The sequence below is a fragment of the Amblyomma mixtum genome, chromosome 8 (assembly GCF_055824585.1).
Source record: "Amblyomma mixtum isolate Tamu chromosome 8, ASM5582458v1, whole genome shotgun sequence".
Classification (NCBI taxonomy): domain Eukaryota; kingdom Metazoa; phylum Arthropoda; class Arachnida; order Ixodida; family Ixodidae; genus Amblyomma; species Amblyomma mixtum.
The window spans coordinates 33412856-33429618 of NC_143019.1; the positions used below are offsets into that span (position 1 = coordinate 33412856).

A 16763-nucleotide genomic window follows, 5' to 3' on the forward strand; every position below is an offset into this window, starting at 1 on the left:
CTCATCTAGGATTTGAAATATGATTTTCCTGAAGGTTTTGTAAGCGTTACGGGAACCATTTTTCATCCCAAGGAAACATGTATGGTTTCGCCTGCCATTACATCATAATTTGACTTAGTTTTGGTTTCTGGAGTTCTCTCATTTCGAAAAACAACCCCTAATATGATGAACGAAGGGCACTGCGCACATACTAACGAGGACGGGAAGGGTGCACCACACTACGCTTGTTGTTTAACCTTCTCGTCCTTTTTTGTATGTGCGCAGTGCCCTTCGTTCATCATGACTGTCAGACTCGCCAAACAACGCACTCTCTTAAACTAATGCGATGCCCTCCGAATGTTTCCAAAAAGCCACCTGTATGATTATTTGGGGTCCAAAACAGAAACAATGCAGCTAACTGAATTTCCACAGAAAGCAACCCTCCACGCCAACCCCTCTCTTTTTCTCATATGTTTCTCAAGAATAAGATCACGCTAGAGAGAGGTAGGTCAGATGGTTCTTGGTAGTCACAAAGTGAACAAGAGAGGGGAAAGCCTCAGGGCGCTTGCCAGCGTTTCGACAAGAGGACGACAGGAAGAAGAAGAAGACATATCGGTGCATTCAGCATACATAACTACATGAGCTAGCACTCGAGCGGTGTCATTACCAGTTTACAATGAAACTCTGCTCTCCGACCGTGTTATGGAACTACAGCATTGCTATAGATATCCCTGTACCCTTTTCGTTCATGGGGATAACATCCTTTACGACTGCGCATAGCAGAGGGCACGTGCGAGGCATCTGTTGGAATCTTTTTTAAGCAAGAAATACAGCCTCGTGAGCGTTGCCCTGCATATCTGTCGAGCGCAGGCTATGGGCCGCTTCCGCTTGAACTGAGCTACTACTATAAAGGTCAGCACGCACGTGGAAGCGTTCAAGCAAAAAACTAGCAACGACAAAAAAACCCATGCGTGCAGAGCCAAACTAACTGCGCACAGTTTTTTATTCTATTGAAGCCGGGCCATAAAGCACTCGAAAATGCTGCGTACTGATTTAAACCCTATTTAAAGGCCACTGCGGAAGGGCGTACTTTCTGCGCATCCCTTCGAATCACACGTCGTGCTCAGTTCATCGGTGGCCATGTCCCGTTGCGTGTCAGCGTTGGCTATTTTGGCGTTCGTGTTTGGTGAGTGTGGTCTTCATTGCTGGTTTCGACTGCGTATAGTGCGGAAAAGCAGTGGAAATGGGCATATTCTCCTGGTTTGGATAGCTAGTAAAGCAATTACAAAGAACACACGCATAAACTGAACTGAAAATTGACAAATTGACGCAATTTCTTCGATAAAATCACCGCATTCGTTCCCTCTTTTTTGGGGGGACGTGGTACAGGGTCGTCCACTCTTAATTAGAATGTGCCAGCGCATGGCCGTGCTCATTGGAGGGCCACTGCGTCCGAAACGGCTGCGCATCGAAGCAAAGTGGCAGATGACGCGAAGCACCACGTCCACGTACACCTTCTCCTGCGCCACTTTGCTGCGATGAGCGACTGTGTTGCACGCGGTGGCCCTCTGAAGAGTGCGGCCATGCGCTAGCGCATTCTAACAAAGAGTGGACGACCCTGTACATCATTAAGTAGATAAGTAGATAGATAATTATTAGCCTCCTCTTTGTATCTTGGGTGGCGACAAGTGTCATATAGCCATTAAATCTTAGCGTGCTCAATATCTTAGGATTAATTGCATACCTTTTGCACCTATTACAAAATTTCGCCCTTGACCTTCCGCACCAATCCTCTAGACGTCTCTTAATTGTTTCTTCTTTTTGAAAATTGAGCATGTCCTGGTTGTTCCGAAACTTTAGTTTCCCGCTCTTAATCACGTCATCAAAATGAAGCCACCATGTATTCGTGCTTAAGACGATGAGAAACGTCGTTTTTGAGAAAAACAAGCTAAATTTGAGCACTTTCTGTTCACAACTCATCGGTGTCGATACACTCGAAAACTCATTGTGAGCGCGGGAAACTAGCCAGCATGGCGCTAGAAATTGCGCCACTTGTCTTTTCGCAAGCAGCTCGGCACCCACCACCAGGGGGTTTCAGGGTAATTATTGCCCTGGACTAAACGTTGATTTATGTGTGCAGTTAGAGTGTTGACTTTGTTCGTTTCGGCGTATTAGTTGCGGTTTCACTCAGGGAAGCTTTAGCAGATTTTCAAACTCTGCTCACGGTAATCGATCTAAACCATATGATATGGAACTGCCTGCAGTCCCTACCCGCGCGTCACTTCATTACCGACTCTGATCATTGAGAGGCTCTATGGCTCAGCCCCGACCCGGGGACACAGATCAAGCTCCTCCAGCTGGCTGAAGACGCCGCCGCTGCCCAAGGGATAGCGGCCGTCGTTTAAGCGGGGGGCGACTTCGGGTCGCTCCTCTATATCCGCTGGTAATAAAGTCACACCCCCACCAACACGGTAGATGTATGTGAATCTTTTAAAGGAACTTAGTTTTATGACGCATTTTTTCTGGATACTTTCTTTTGCGTTTTGGAATGGTGGTTTTTGTTAGTCTGTTGTCCTCGCTAAAGAAAAAAATTGCCATCAGAATTCATCATCCTACTTGCGAATGAAAGTTCCAGCAACAGGCGGGCTAACATGTATGAAAATTCCGATTACCAGAAAATCCTCAGTGCGAGTACAAGTGTCGGATAGAAGTGGGAGCACACTTTTCAAAAGTAACGTGATTAAACCACCACGCACGCGACAACAGGAAATTAAATTCTTTGCTGATGATACTGACCGCTGTACACCTGTCTGTTTCGTAAGGGGCTGCTGATTGGTCTCGGCACGTTTGTGCTTGAACTCAAGTTCCGCTTGCACTAAACGGACTCGCTTTCTTGTACACTGATTTCCTGTGCAGTGATTTCATTCAACATGAGTAGTGCTTTTTACTGGCAATTTTTGTTTATCTTTTTGACAGTGGCGGTTCCGTCCTGCATGAGCTCTACAGTCCCTACGTGCCAAACCGTGAGTATGGAACACATAAATCAGCTTTAAATGGCCAGCTTGCCTTAGTCTTTCGCAACCGTGCAGAGTTTGTGCGGCGGAAACTGGCGCTGCAAACTTGGAAACAAATAATATTATTTAATAGTTCAGGGGCCGGATGAGCGAAGCGGGGGCTTATGCCGCTGCCCCCCCCCCCCCCCCCCTTTTCGCCTTCCCACAGCTCACAGAAAAATGCTGTTTTTTTGGAGAAGCATGAAAACATCATTTTTCTAGAACATCGTTTCAGAAATACTACGTGATAATAGGACCACTCCATGGGAATCAATTCATCGACAACCGCGGTGGAAAGACAGGTTTTCTGTTTCGTAATTAATGTATGAATTAATTTTTCTATTTATAAACAATAGACGGGTGACCTTTGGGAGCCAAGGCAGGAGTGGGTACAAGCAACGCACCAAACACTACTGCCGTTCATGGATAAATATAAAACAATGGCCCTTCAAGAAACGGCCACGAATATAAAAATATAAAACCAATATTGTTCCAGAGACTCGCGCATCCGGGCCCGTTGGAGACCTTGCGCTCAGCTCCGACCTGGAAACACAAGTACAGGTCGTGACAAGAGCCCAAGAGGTCGCCGCCAGTCTCCACTGACGACCACCCAGCAAGATCACCGATCAACTTGTTACTCAAGCCGATAATTAATTTTATGCGAAGCATATTACTAGAGCTACACTACAGCCCGTCGAGCGCGGCGGTGGAGCTACCATTGACCTTTAGCGTGACACCACGTGACAACATGACGTCACAGCAGAGGAGAGATGGGCTGCCGGCTCGCGCGGTCGGCCGCGGCGGTGGAGGCTCCACATCAGAGGCGCTGCAGCTGACCACGTGACGCTACAGCAGCGGTATAAAGCTGAGCTTGCCTCGCTCTCCGGGCACTTACGAGGCGGCCAGGTGTTGGGATGCCGCCTAGAAGCAGGGCTGATTTGAACGAGAAGCGAAAGCTTCAGCGTGCCACAGAGACCGATGAAGAGCGGGATAAACGTCTGGCTAAGCGGCGTGCTCAATATGCGGCTCGGCGACAACGTTCTACAACAACTGAAGAACAAAGCGAGGAACTTTACCAAGCCTAGCCATCAATATGCTTCGCATCTGACTAGGCTTAATCTTAGCTAAGCCTCAGCCATTTTTTTCCAATCCAAGCAGATTAAGAGCTAGCTAAGTTCTAACGAATAGTTTTAAGAAATGTTCTTCATTATAGCGTTGAAACTTCACCTACGCTTCGCGCTATTGAAAAACAGAAGTTTCTCTGGTCAATTCACCTTAGCCTATATTTTTTGGTGTTTTTTTTTTAAACTAGAAACAAGTGTTTATTAGATGTACTCATCAATTTTCAGTTCCTACTGCGCTAATGTTTTCATTGGTAAATATTTATTTTACTTTTGCTGTTGTCTGCACGGAACGTTTTAGTTTACAATAGCTAGCACCCTTAAACAATTTTTGTTGGGTCCCTGAAGTTGTGTCTTTACTTCGTACTCTATGCTAACTAAACTTTTAGATAATCTTTCTTTCAAACAGAAACGACGAACAAAGTTAAGAAAAAGCACACATGCACAAGCAAATTTCCATTGAAAAGAACGAGAAAAATAATATAATCTGAGTGCTACACACAGCAATGTACAGGCGACTTCAACGTTTCGACGGGATCTTTTTTGCGATATTTGAGGAAGAGGATTGGCGAGCAGTGTTATCCCACAGTATTGACCATAAAAGATTCATGGTTATCAATACTGAGTCGATTGATGATATGTTCACAATCACTTACGGTAGTACCATTCTGCTACGGTACGAGGAAAGAATGAAAAACGCGATGCATTAGTTCCAATTTGAAGCATCACACTTATTCTCTGATGCTTCCATCGAGTCTATCTGGTTATGCTGAAATCCATGTAAGTATTGGATGTAGTGTTGAACTGCGACTTACATGGAGTGCTGAACGCCATATAAGTGTTTTTAGTCTTTAGTGATTTGGTTCGCTTTTTTACCGCTTGAAATATTTCAATTAACTCAGGATGCGGACTGCACAAGCCCGAAGCGCTGTGTCGAGCATTTCAACTACGCTTCCAACTCAAACTGCGAAAGAGTCAAGTATTGTAAGTTGAAACTTACACTGTTATCTTCATTTGCACGTTTGATTTCATCATTTCAGCTGTTTCCAAAGACAAACCGCTGACGGTACTAAGGGGTCACTCGATCTATATTTGTTATTCCGTGTAAATTGCATGGCAGATACTTCCGAAGTAACGTATAAAGCACCTCTGTTGAGGCCTCATAACCTTTACTCTGGCCAAGGATAATTAATTCATCAAAATGACTCGCTGTAAAGTTCATTTGAAAGATTACTCCAGCTTGTAACTTTTATAGGAGCGGAGTTATCAGTTACCAGGATTAGAGTGTATTTGCAGTGACGTCACCCTGGAACTTTCCTAAGGAAAAGGCTCGTTTTAAGCTTTCCTCACGGTAAAAATATTTACACGAGTTATGAGTGGAAAAGAAAGTTTAAGAACTACTTGCCGAGGGATAGGTTCAGTGGAGCTAACGTTTCAAGGAAAGCGAACTGTGACTAAATAAATTCCAGATTTTACTGCAGTCCCAGCAATCCCGGCACTTTTGTTCAGCCTTAAAGGGACAGCGAGAAGTAATTCCATCCGAATTTTTGTTCTGTCCTAAAATCGCTCGCTTCGCTCAAAATGGCTGTGCTTGTGTTTGTTCAGTAGCAAAAGAAAGGTTTGGTTAATGGGGTTTAACGTCCCAAAGCGACTAAGGCTATGAGAGACGCCGTAGTGGAGGGCTCCGGAAATTTCGACCACCTGGGGTTCTTTAACGTGCACTGACATCGCACAGTACACGCGCCTCTAGAATTTCTCCCCCAAAGAAATTCTAGCCGCCGCGGCTGGGATCGAACCCGCGTCTTTTGGGTCAGCAGCCGAGCACCATAACCGCTGAGCCACCGCGGCGGCAGCAAAAGAAAGATTTAATGCTGAAATGGCTAATGAATATGAATATTCAACATTTAGCGATCATTTCCTTGTCAGTTGCCTTGCATTAGAGGACAGGAACTATCGAAGCAAGACACTCAAGAACGCTGAAAATGAAGACGACAAATACAGCATGCAAAAGAAATGTTTTCAATATAGACTCCGATAGCGCTTCCGAGAAGTTATCAAGGACTGAGAACATTTCTGGGAACACTGGCGCAAGCCGACGCTATGCTGTAAAGCCGATAGGCTTGTGCTTGACTTGTTGTGCTTAGATTTGTTTTATTTCGGGCAAAGAGAGAAACCTCACAAAGTGTAGTGGCGCCAAGAAGATGGGAGTTTTCAAGGTGTGCACTAGAGCCAGATTTCATGATGCCGTTGTTTGCTGCTCTAGGAACAGGCTGCTGGTAAGTAGCCATGGTTATCAATCTTGCACAAATGTTTTTAAGATTGCATTACTGTAAGCTATGGTTATGTAAATATTGAAGGTAATAGTCCATTCTTCCGATGCATAGCGTTATTGCCACCATAAAAAATCAATGAGGAATGGTTTCAATTATAGCAAAGACGTTAATAACAAAAAATGGAAGCCTGCTCACGGGAGATCTGCAGTTATATTGATTGCCGTAGTGATATCTTACAATATATGAAAAAAATTCCGTCCTTAAAATATTTCTCGCTGAAAAATGTTTTCATTCAGAATTGTTGGGCATGTTACTGAATCAGGTTTTCCCTCGTTTGCGCTTGCTTGCACTCAATTTATTTTCTTTACTCTTTCAGGCATTAATGTATCGAATACATCATGCTCGGTAAGTTGCCGTCCTGCCAATGTACAACTTGAGTCTAAACCTTGACATGTGCTGTATCACTCGAAGCTAGTTAATTCTAGCATTTACATTTTGTTAGAGGCCTGTTCTGCTTCGAAGCGCCGCATTTATTGTTGCACCTGCGCCGTTTTTCTAGTTATTTAGATTAATTCACTTTTTAAGGGAAAGCGGGCCGAGCCCCCCTTCCTACGTTAAGAAAGCCGAGGAAGATACAAGACCAAGCTGGATAAACGCATTCTAGCCATACAGCACCGTCGTGTGCCGTTCATTTTACTCATTATCTTTATCCAAACTTACCACCCCCATGATATTCAAACGCAAGCGCTCCCTTCCTTTTCTGTTATCTCTAGACCAAGAATGCACGAGGCCGTGTTGGCTGTTGAAATTGAAGAACGCATGGTTTTCTTTTTTTTTTTTTAGATGGCATTTGACGCAGTGTGTAGTTCTGGGTCTGCTGGCGTTCTTTGAAATGCGCCGATACTTGAGTGCACTGGCACTTTATAGCTTTATACTTCTACCGAAACGCCACCGCTAATGCGGCACCGCAATCTGAGAAATGAAATTCATCTGTAGTAGAACACCGATTGCCAGTCAGGTACCATGGCGGGTACATAAAGAAATATATATGGCATGGTATGTGAATTTACCACGCCTCCGCGTTGCGGAATCAGGGTGTAGTAGTGCCTTGTGCAAAAGTACTGGAATATATCTGCAGCGAGTGCACAGCTACCACAGTCCTCCATAAAGCCAGCAATAACAATTCTAATAAGTAAATGTCTCAGGCAGGGAGACACAATCTCACCCATGCTATTCACCGCCTGTTTAAAGGAGGTATTCAGAGGCCTGGATTGGGAACAGTTGTGGGTAAGAGTTAATGGAGAATACTTTAATAATCTGCGATTTGCTGATGACCTTTCCTTGCTAAGTCACTAAGGGATGGACTGCAAAACATGATCAAGGAGTTAGACAGGCAGAGCAGAACGGTGGGGTTAAAAATCGATATACAGAGAACCGCAATCATGTTCAACAGTCTCGGAAGGCAACAGTAGTTTATAATTGGTAGCGAGGTGCTGCAAGTGGTAAGGGAATACTTAGGGCAGGTAGTGACTGCATATCCGGACCACGACAGTGAAATAACTAGACATGATTTTTTAATTCAGTCAGGCAATGCTTCAGCGCGCTCTGCATGATTTTCAGAAAGACTGCGGGGCGCTGTCTCACTCTGCTCGTGTAATAATAATAACACTAATATTAATGTAAAAGCAATGGCGCAGCTACAGGAACGAAAATAAAGAGACTGTTTCATACTATGGGCGCCGTCGTGTTAGGTGTAGCAATTTACTGCTTTTTTGAAGGAAGCAAGGAATCATATTTGACGGGCACTTCAGGCACAATGCGGTCTCCAGAAATTCTGGCGTGGCTTTGCTAGTTTCGTTGGGAAAAGAGCCGGATATGAACTGCAAACGCTTGACTATCTGCCACTGAAACAATACGTTTGCCGCGTCCCATGTTCTCACGATATAAAGAAAAACTTTTTATTGCTGTCAACCTCGGCATCATGCTTTGGAGCCGTTGACCTGCTCAATGACCTGTCCCTGTCGCGTGTTTCGTTTAACGTCTTTCTGACAAAAGCTACGGCTCTCCCTTCTGCTTACACATATTTCCTGTGGCATAATTGTCTCTTCCGCCCACACTGGCAGCACTGCGGAAAAATAAGTGCGCTGTTTCTCTCAATTTATTGCACTTTTGTGAAGTCAGGAAAAGGCTACACGATGAGGTGTTCCTGAGGCAAGTTCTGCACGACACTTTTGAATATTTTTAAGTCCAAAATGTATCAGTAAGACAAACCTGAACTACAAATAAGAAGCACGAGCTTTAGTTTGCGAACTTAAAATTGTGCCCTACTGTAGTCCGTATGAATCTTTTCCTTCTCTTATTCACGCTCTTAACAGTGCAAAGCTGGCTACACATGTCGCCTGAAAGACTGCCCGGCCTCGCCGTATGAGTGTAAGTGCTGTAGTGGAGTATAATTCTTGCTGGGTGAATGTTGTTAACGAATATTCTCATTCCTTTTGAAATACCTTGATTCCCATTTGTAGAACGAAATGTTCCTGAAATGTTTCCACAATATCTAAAGTAAGGAAAACCATGGTTTGATGCATACATGAGACCTGGACGACAAACTGAATATAATTGTGACCAAGCATTTATAAGAACATCTGCCAATCGTAAAAACGCCTGGCTAAAAGCTGAATCTTGATTTCATTTCATTCATTGTGCATTACTTTTTTCGGGCTCAAGCATACTGTGATGTGCGGTTGAAATACTAGTTAATGATGCTATTCTAACCTTGTAGCCAAAGCGGAGGAGAACGTGTAGCCGTTCTGTTGAACTCACTTTTAAGCAATTTGCGGCTACATACTATATCTATTTAAATACCAAATTTATAACGATAATCAATTCTGTAACCTTTTTTGGCAACTGAAGTGAAAGACTTGTGCGTAGCACGTATTTCTGTCTTACGTTCTTCGATGCATTCTTCTTCTGTTTTTCATTTTGTTACGGACTCTATAACTCTTGTTCTGGGCTCTAAAAACAGGCCATACACAAATATAGAAACGCTTGAAAGTTTTAATGAAAAAGTTGACATGACACCTAATAGTTACTACGTAAGCGTCCTTTGTTTTGAATAGTATGCTGAATGTCAGGTTCTGAATAGGTTTCTGGTGTTTCCACAGGCTTAATTCTCGAAAACCAGGACACCAGATGCGGAGGATCCCAGGTAGGGCTCCTTGGTTTCTTCTCTGCAGTCCGTTCGCTAAAATTACGGCCCTAAGAGTTAGCTTTGCTAACTTGCGAAAGGATGCTTTGAACAGAAGGCAAATTTTTATAGAGATTGAAGTTCACAACTCATTTTAGCTTTGTTAGGACGCAAAACTGAGGTGATCGCGACAGCATAAAAACCACCATTTATTTACAAATGCGGTCGTATTGCACTGCAGGAGTGAAGACATGAGTGCGATGCAAATATAATCAGAGTGAGGCGCTGCACTGAATGACAGTAAATTTAAAGAGCATTGCGAATTTTCGTGTCGTCTCTAAGGAGAGTAGTGTAGCGCCGACGTCAAAGTATCTGAGCGGAATTTTTAATCATTTTATTATTTGTTGTAAGCGAAAAAATCGCCCCGTACACTATGATATATTTTTACACTTTCCTGTTGTTTTATTTATTCTGCACGTGGGTCCTACGGATAAAAATACGTCAAAGTGAAAAAAGAACGCGAGTTGGTAGTCAATAGGCGTCCTGTGCAGTACTTTCTTCATATTCGACAAACCACTCCAGCTGCTCTGCTTCCAAATACATTGTCAAGCGGTGCGCAGCAGCGAACTCCCAAAAACATGTTCAGATCTGTCACTCTTCACATAATGCATGTCTAGTCATTTACTGCTACTGCAAGAATTATTCATTGTCTTGAAAGCCGGAAACGTCCATGCATGCAGTTTCAGTCTTCTTAACAGATAACCGCAGAAAAATGACGCTCACAAAACTCAAGAGTGACGATTCGCGGGAGTGCCGTTTCGTGCGCCATGTATGCCCAGTCAAAAAAAAAATGGTAGTGTTTTGACGTAGTTAAACCGAGTAGACGTGCAGGGCATATTGTCACGTAGCAGCTGGTGTTAGTAACTGGCACCTTGACGGCAGAGAAACCCCTTACTGAAAGTTTAGATATGACGAGTTCCATAATTCCATTCGTTTCCAAAGAAATTTTATGGAGTGAGCATGGAGCATATAGAGTCGGTATCGACTCCACACCATATGATTCCACACGTACGAAATCACGTATGGAACCTTACGGACTCCATATGACCTCATATGCACTGTATGGAACTCGTATGGAAGGTATGTGTCCATACCTGCGAAACCACGTATGGAACCTTACGGACTACATATTACCTCATGTGCACTGTATGGAACTCGTATGGAAGGTATGTGGCTTTCTTATGTGGGGTATGTGGGGAAGGATGAATTTCCACATATTTTTCTATATCTTATGGACTCCATATTCCCATAATTCCATGCGAGCAGCTCATACAGAACCTTTCAGTGGGAACACCATCACCGAGAAGCTCTGAAAAGCTGCAACAGCACTGCGAGGCGACCGGAGCGGAACATCAGTTTCTTCACAAAAGCCTCCAGCGTGGCGCACGAGCTGCGTGCCGAGCAGCCGCCGAGCGGCTATAGCTGCAAACGCGGCAATGTGTTTACCTTGATCGGCTCATGGTTTTGCTTTGCTTGGTCTTCGGCACGTCTGGCGACGATATCAGGCTCAGTTTAAGCTGATCTAACCTGTTCGCGCGCGGAAGGAAGTCGATGCAGACGGCGATGTGCAATGCAAACCGCGAGAGGGTGTTGCAGTTTAACAGGAGGTGGGACCGGCAGCGGCGATATCATAGTGCTTTCATGCAGTGGCCAGCGAAGTTGATTTGTTCGTGCCGCCTCGAGTTTGAATCCCATTCGCCGCAGTAATAAATTTGTCTATTTATATATTCACTCATGATCAAGGCTTCAGAGATGGCCGTGCTTTTGTGCCTTTGGTCGTGAAGTAGAGATTTCGCTATCAAAAGCGCTCAAGCAAATAAAATCAAGATAAGCGCCTTTGCTTTGTGCTGCTGACACCACATGCCGCATGCCGCTTAGCGTAGACAATTACCGCGGGAATTTTGAATACTAGCTAGACGCTGCGAGTGCAAAAACCATTTCAAAGACAGGTATAGCGGCCCATAGGCAGAGTAGTTTGTCGCTGTCAGCATATCTGTGCATCGCCTCACTGCACTCTTAACTTTACTCACAATCGCAAGACAAAATATCTCCATTTGTTAAGCGATGTCCGCTATTGGCGATCGACAGAGGGCGCTAGTTGGGATGTCCAGGCAAGCCAAGCAGGAATGAAAAAATAAGCTATGAAGTTGGCATCAAATAAGGAAAAACGAATATCGACCGAGAATCGAACTCTGAATTAACGCGCTCTTTTAGAACGTACTGCTGCCTTTTTCTTTTTCATTCAATGGGCGGTGCGTTCTATTTTCGCCTCAAGTTAACGCGACAACCATGGATCTGAACACGGCATAATCGAACAAACCTGTGCAATTTACCGCGCTTTATGCAGGGTCCCACGTGCTCCACCACGGAAATCTGCGGATACAAGACGACCGGTCGGGTTTGTGTCAAATGTCCCTGCTACGGCACACACAAAGCCGTCTGTAAGTTTCCCGACAAAAACAAAATTTAAGTGCGCTTACGTAACTTATGTATAAGGTTACTGGCATAAATTCGCTGCTAAAGATATCTTTCTCCGTCAGCCTAAACCCTGGCACTGAATGATTCTCAGGATATACGCCTAATTACTGAAAACTTATTTAAGAAGTCGAGATTAATTAAAAAATATATTGTACATAGCGACACTATTATTTCTTCCGCATGCAGCACATTTCCCCTGCCTCTGCATAGAATTTATAGCCCCGAAGGGGTTCGGTAAAGCGGCTCTGCCGCTATATGACCTACGATGATGATACGAAAAGCAACAGAGCGTTTGAGATGTAAAAATGGTAAATATTTGACCTAAAATTGTTCCTGCTTATTCAGATCTCCTAACTTTCAGCTGGGAGAGATCGCCTTTGTAACTCTCAAGGCTTACACTATCGTACGAATAATTGCTGCTTGAATGGAAGCCTGCTAGCACCAAGAAGGCGCGCAGAGTGCGTTTCTTGTTTGAGAACAGTTGTACGCGTCGACGGCATCCTGCCTCAGCTTTTTATTCGATGCATGCTTGTACTAGCTGGCATACAGATGTCTCCAGAACACGGAGGCTGCCACCGAAGCTTATAACTCGGTTATTAGCCGGTTCCTCCACGCCGAATACGAGGGGTTGAAAGTGGGGCACACGGAATCTAATGGATAGTAATCTAATGAGGTCATCGCTAGCAGATATAGCACCTATGTTTCCAAGGGCCACTATCTATTTTATGTCATCCATTTCGAATGCCTTTGTTCATCTGCCACTGGTCATTCAGATATACCCCGCGGCTTTCAGTCGTCTGTGCGACGCGATCCGGTGATTGGCTGGTTGGCGACCGAGCCTCACCATTGGATGCATTGGCAGCCAATGGCGAGGCCGCCCATTGGCCGGGTCCCTTCCCACAGACACTTGAAAGCCGCTGGCCTATCTCAGGGACCAATCGCAGAAGACCAAATGGACGCAAAATGGAGAATTTATGGGTTACAGGTTATGCATGTTTAACATTCCAAAGCGACTCAGGCTATGAGAGACGCCGTAGTGAAGGGCTCCGGAAATTTCGACCAATCGTTAGCTTATAGAACATAGTCCCAGGTCGCTTTACGCGCGTTCTGTATACTTCTGTCCCTGATTGTATTTACGGCGTTTTTGAGGCTATAAGGCGGAATGGTGTAGGCTGAGGGGTCCCAAACATTGCAAATGACGTCTGTTATTTCGTTCGCTTTTCTACTGCCCCGTTTGTGAATAATCATACCAATTTCAGCGAGTTAAGCGTGCGTCTGAGTGCGCAGGAATACGCCGAAAATGCACTTTATTGCACTGTGGATGCCACGGGTCACATTCTGATGAGTGATCTTAAGCGTGATCTTGTGCGCGTGATTTTATGCGAAGTAATGTTTCTTTTATGAAGTGACCGCTTCTATATTTTACAGTAAAGTCTTTTTGTGATCGCAACCTTTACATGCGAACACGAGCAGGAGATGTCATGTGCCCGCGCCAACACTTCTTTCTAGAAAATGTTCATGCGATCGCCTTATACCGGACCACATCGCACACTAATGATTCTGAGTCAACACATATGCAGCATTAGATCGACTTTGTTATAAGTGCTAAAAATACCTGCGATATTTTTTTCTGCGGCCTAGCATGCATGAGGCCAAACATAGTTATGTTACTGAGTGTCTAACCTCACGCGACGAGGGGGGGTGCTTCGCCCCGACCTCTCACTTTTGTATTTGTTACGGTGTGATGATAATAATAATAGTAATAATAATAGTAATGGCTGCACTTGGGTGGATGTCAATGAGTAATTACTCTCTTATTACAAACCTACTCCACCTTCGGGGATTCCCCTAAACATTTGACCAACACTGTTCCCACTTCGAGTTATTGATCAACTCGCTCTCACCCTGCCACAAGCTTGCCATCCCGGTTTGCTCAATTGGTAGAGCGACTCCTCCGGTGAAGCGATGGTCAAGGGTTCGAACCCCGGACCACGACGAATTTTTCTTTAACTGCGAAGTTTCTGAGAAAGCTGTATAGCTTTCTTTTGTAGCCGTATGGCTGCGCTTGGGTGGATGTCAATGAGTAATTACTCCCTTATTAATAATATTATTCTTGTTTCCGCAACATATTGAGATGCATACAGACTAGGGGTTGTTAAAGCCAAGAGGAGGCTTGCAGGACTAGACCCGGCAACATAATTCATCACATCAAATCAGAAGCGGATATCCAAAACTTTAATGGCGACACCCGGCAACGGCCTGAATCCTAGCCCAACACGATGCCATTTCAAGGGCCCTATTTAAAGTTGCGCAAAATGATTTTACATGGTGTACCTAAATGGCGACATTTTTTCATGATACACTTGAGCCAAGCAGTTTTATTCTTACTCCAACTTTTCTCGTTTTCTCAACTCCCTCCGAAACAGGTGTCACCCGAAAACCAACAGTCACTCCTTGTGGTGTCAACAGCATAGTTATCGTCAACAATAACGACGGCACCTATACATGCAACGGATGCGCCTCCGCTACCACCGTTCTCACTGGCTGAATGAGCGGATTCCGCCGGGTTTTTCGCGAGCACCACGCATTAAGTATCTTCGCAGCAAATATTCTAGACTGTTCACGTTTCCTGTGGCAGAAGTAAATGAATAAAATGGTTACCATGGTAAATAGTTGCTCCATTAAATGTCTCGGAAACATCTTTACTGTTCAGCACAATTCTGCGCTGGGCGTTCGCAGTGTTAAGCATCTAGCTGGAGAAAATAGCTTACTGGACGGCTACTCTGCTGATTCTTGCTTATTGTTTCAATTTAGCGATATTTTGTTACCGATTTAGGTTTCGGGATGTACTTCACCCTTACAAATTTTTTAGACAGTCTGTAGACTGTCCATAGACTTCTGTCTATAATGTCTATAGACTCGCTGTAGACAAACTATAGAGAACAGTCTACAGGCAATATAATTTCTATAGACTGTCTATAGACAATCTATGGATGTATGGCCATACACTTACAGTAGACTTTTATCTATAGAAACAGACGAAAAGAAATATCTATAGGAAGGCATAGAGCCTGTAAGAAGTTTATAGACTGTCTATAGACTGTTTTTATAAGGGCAGATGAACAAATCGAGAGCTGTTATAACTTATTTTGGCCCATGTGACTACCAGAACCCGTTCGCTCGTTTATGGTCGTGAACTTGGCCTTGTAGACCGAGGAACGGCAAGATGCGTACTAGAGATGATTTACGACTGATAGAGTATCGAAGACAAGATCGATGCAGGTATTTCGAAATGCTGTGACACAAGTGCAGGTGGTTACGAGAGAGAGGAACGGGACATGTTGTCTCATGAGCGGAATGAAAAGAGAGTGGGATGTTACTGCACCTGGCCTCCAATCAACAACGACTCGACTTTGGAGGTATGAGTACTGTCGTCACGTCACGCAGTTGGAGGCAGGGGCGCATCGTCTATATGCGCAGAAAAAGCGCGTGCTCAATAACTTACTCTGATATTAAAGCAAAAATTGGAGCATATTATAGCATTTATAGATATCAAATAGTAATACTAACAGCAGCACCCAATGAAAAGAAAAGCATGCTCTGTGGGAGGTCCTGAAAATATTAACCTTCGTATGTCTTAGAAATGAGGCTTTTTTTTCAGCCTGCAGATTGCTTCAATTCAAGTGCCGATACTTATGTTATGGCGCCATATCATGGCACAAGAGACCAACAAACACAACATCAATAATGTATTTTTTTTTTAATGTGGAGGCCACGCGGCTCGTTGGCGTGTGCAGCTTTCTCAGTTTTGATTTAGCTCTTGAACCAACAATACTGCAATCCAAAGAAATCAATCATTACAATATTCTAGGCTCACCACAGCACAAGCCTCTGGGCCGCTTTACTCGTTTTCTCGTAGTCAAAGCGTCGAGCACTTGGTTGATAAATAACTCCAGCAGTCTGGAACTTGTGGCGGTGGCAAAGAAGCAGTGGCTCCTGAATCATCATTCAGGATGGTTGATGATGGTTAGATATGCATACATCTTTTCAGTTACGAAATGCATTGCTTATGTGATTAATGCTGCTGCTATCTAAAACCATGCCGCGCGCAACGAGGATTCATAACCAAGGCTCCACACATACTGGTCTGGTCATTCCAGTACGCAGGTGCCCCTCACTGCCACTTATGTAGTAATGCTATAATCGCTTGGTTTGTTGAAAATTAAAAATGCAGGCACGTATTCGCGAAAGGTTCGTGGTTAGTATAGTCGTCTTTGGCCGGTTTCGTCAACAGCGCTTGCCTGAAACCAACAATGACGCAATCTTCCTATGGCCACACACAAAGGGCTTGCTCGATGCCCACTACGTAACCCTTTGAGAAATAATTGCTGCGCCGTAGGCTTTCGAAGGACCAAGGTCACATGCCGTGCCTCGGGACAAGAAGATCTCGGATATAACCCGAGAGAAAGTGAAAGCGCGACTAAATGCCTCTTTTGTCTCTTCTGTCAAGAGCGAAGCCGCTCCTATGATACGGCGAATAACTGACCGGACTTTTGCGCAATTATTTTAGGACGTGACCTGTCGTCTTCTTTTCGAAGCATTGAAAGAATGTATA

At 44.3% G+C, this 16763-nt stretch overlaps 1 protein-coding gene across 1 annotated transcript; it reads left to right on the forward strand.

Moving 5' to 3' along the window:
• The first annotated feature begins 1119 nt into the window (after positions 1-1119).
• On the forward strand, positions 1120-14696 carry LOC149331958 (uncharacterized). Its single transcript, XM_089556956.1, has 8 exons — positions 1120-1165; positions 2956-3002; positions 5056-5137; positions 6803-6831; positions 8802-8856; positions 9588-9631; positions 12018-12111; positions 14575-14696. The coding sequence occupies exons 1-8, from the start codon at positions 1120-1122 to the stop codon at positions 14694-14696; spliced, it is 519 nt and encodes a 172-aa protein (XP_089413082.1).
• Positions 14697-16763: the final 2067 nt, after the last annotated feature.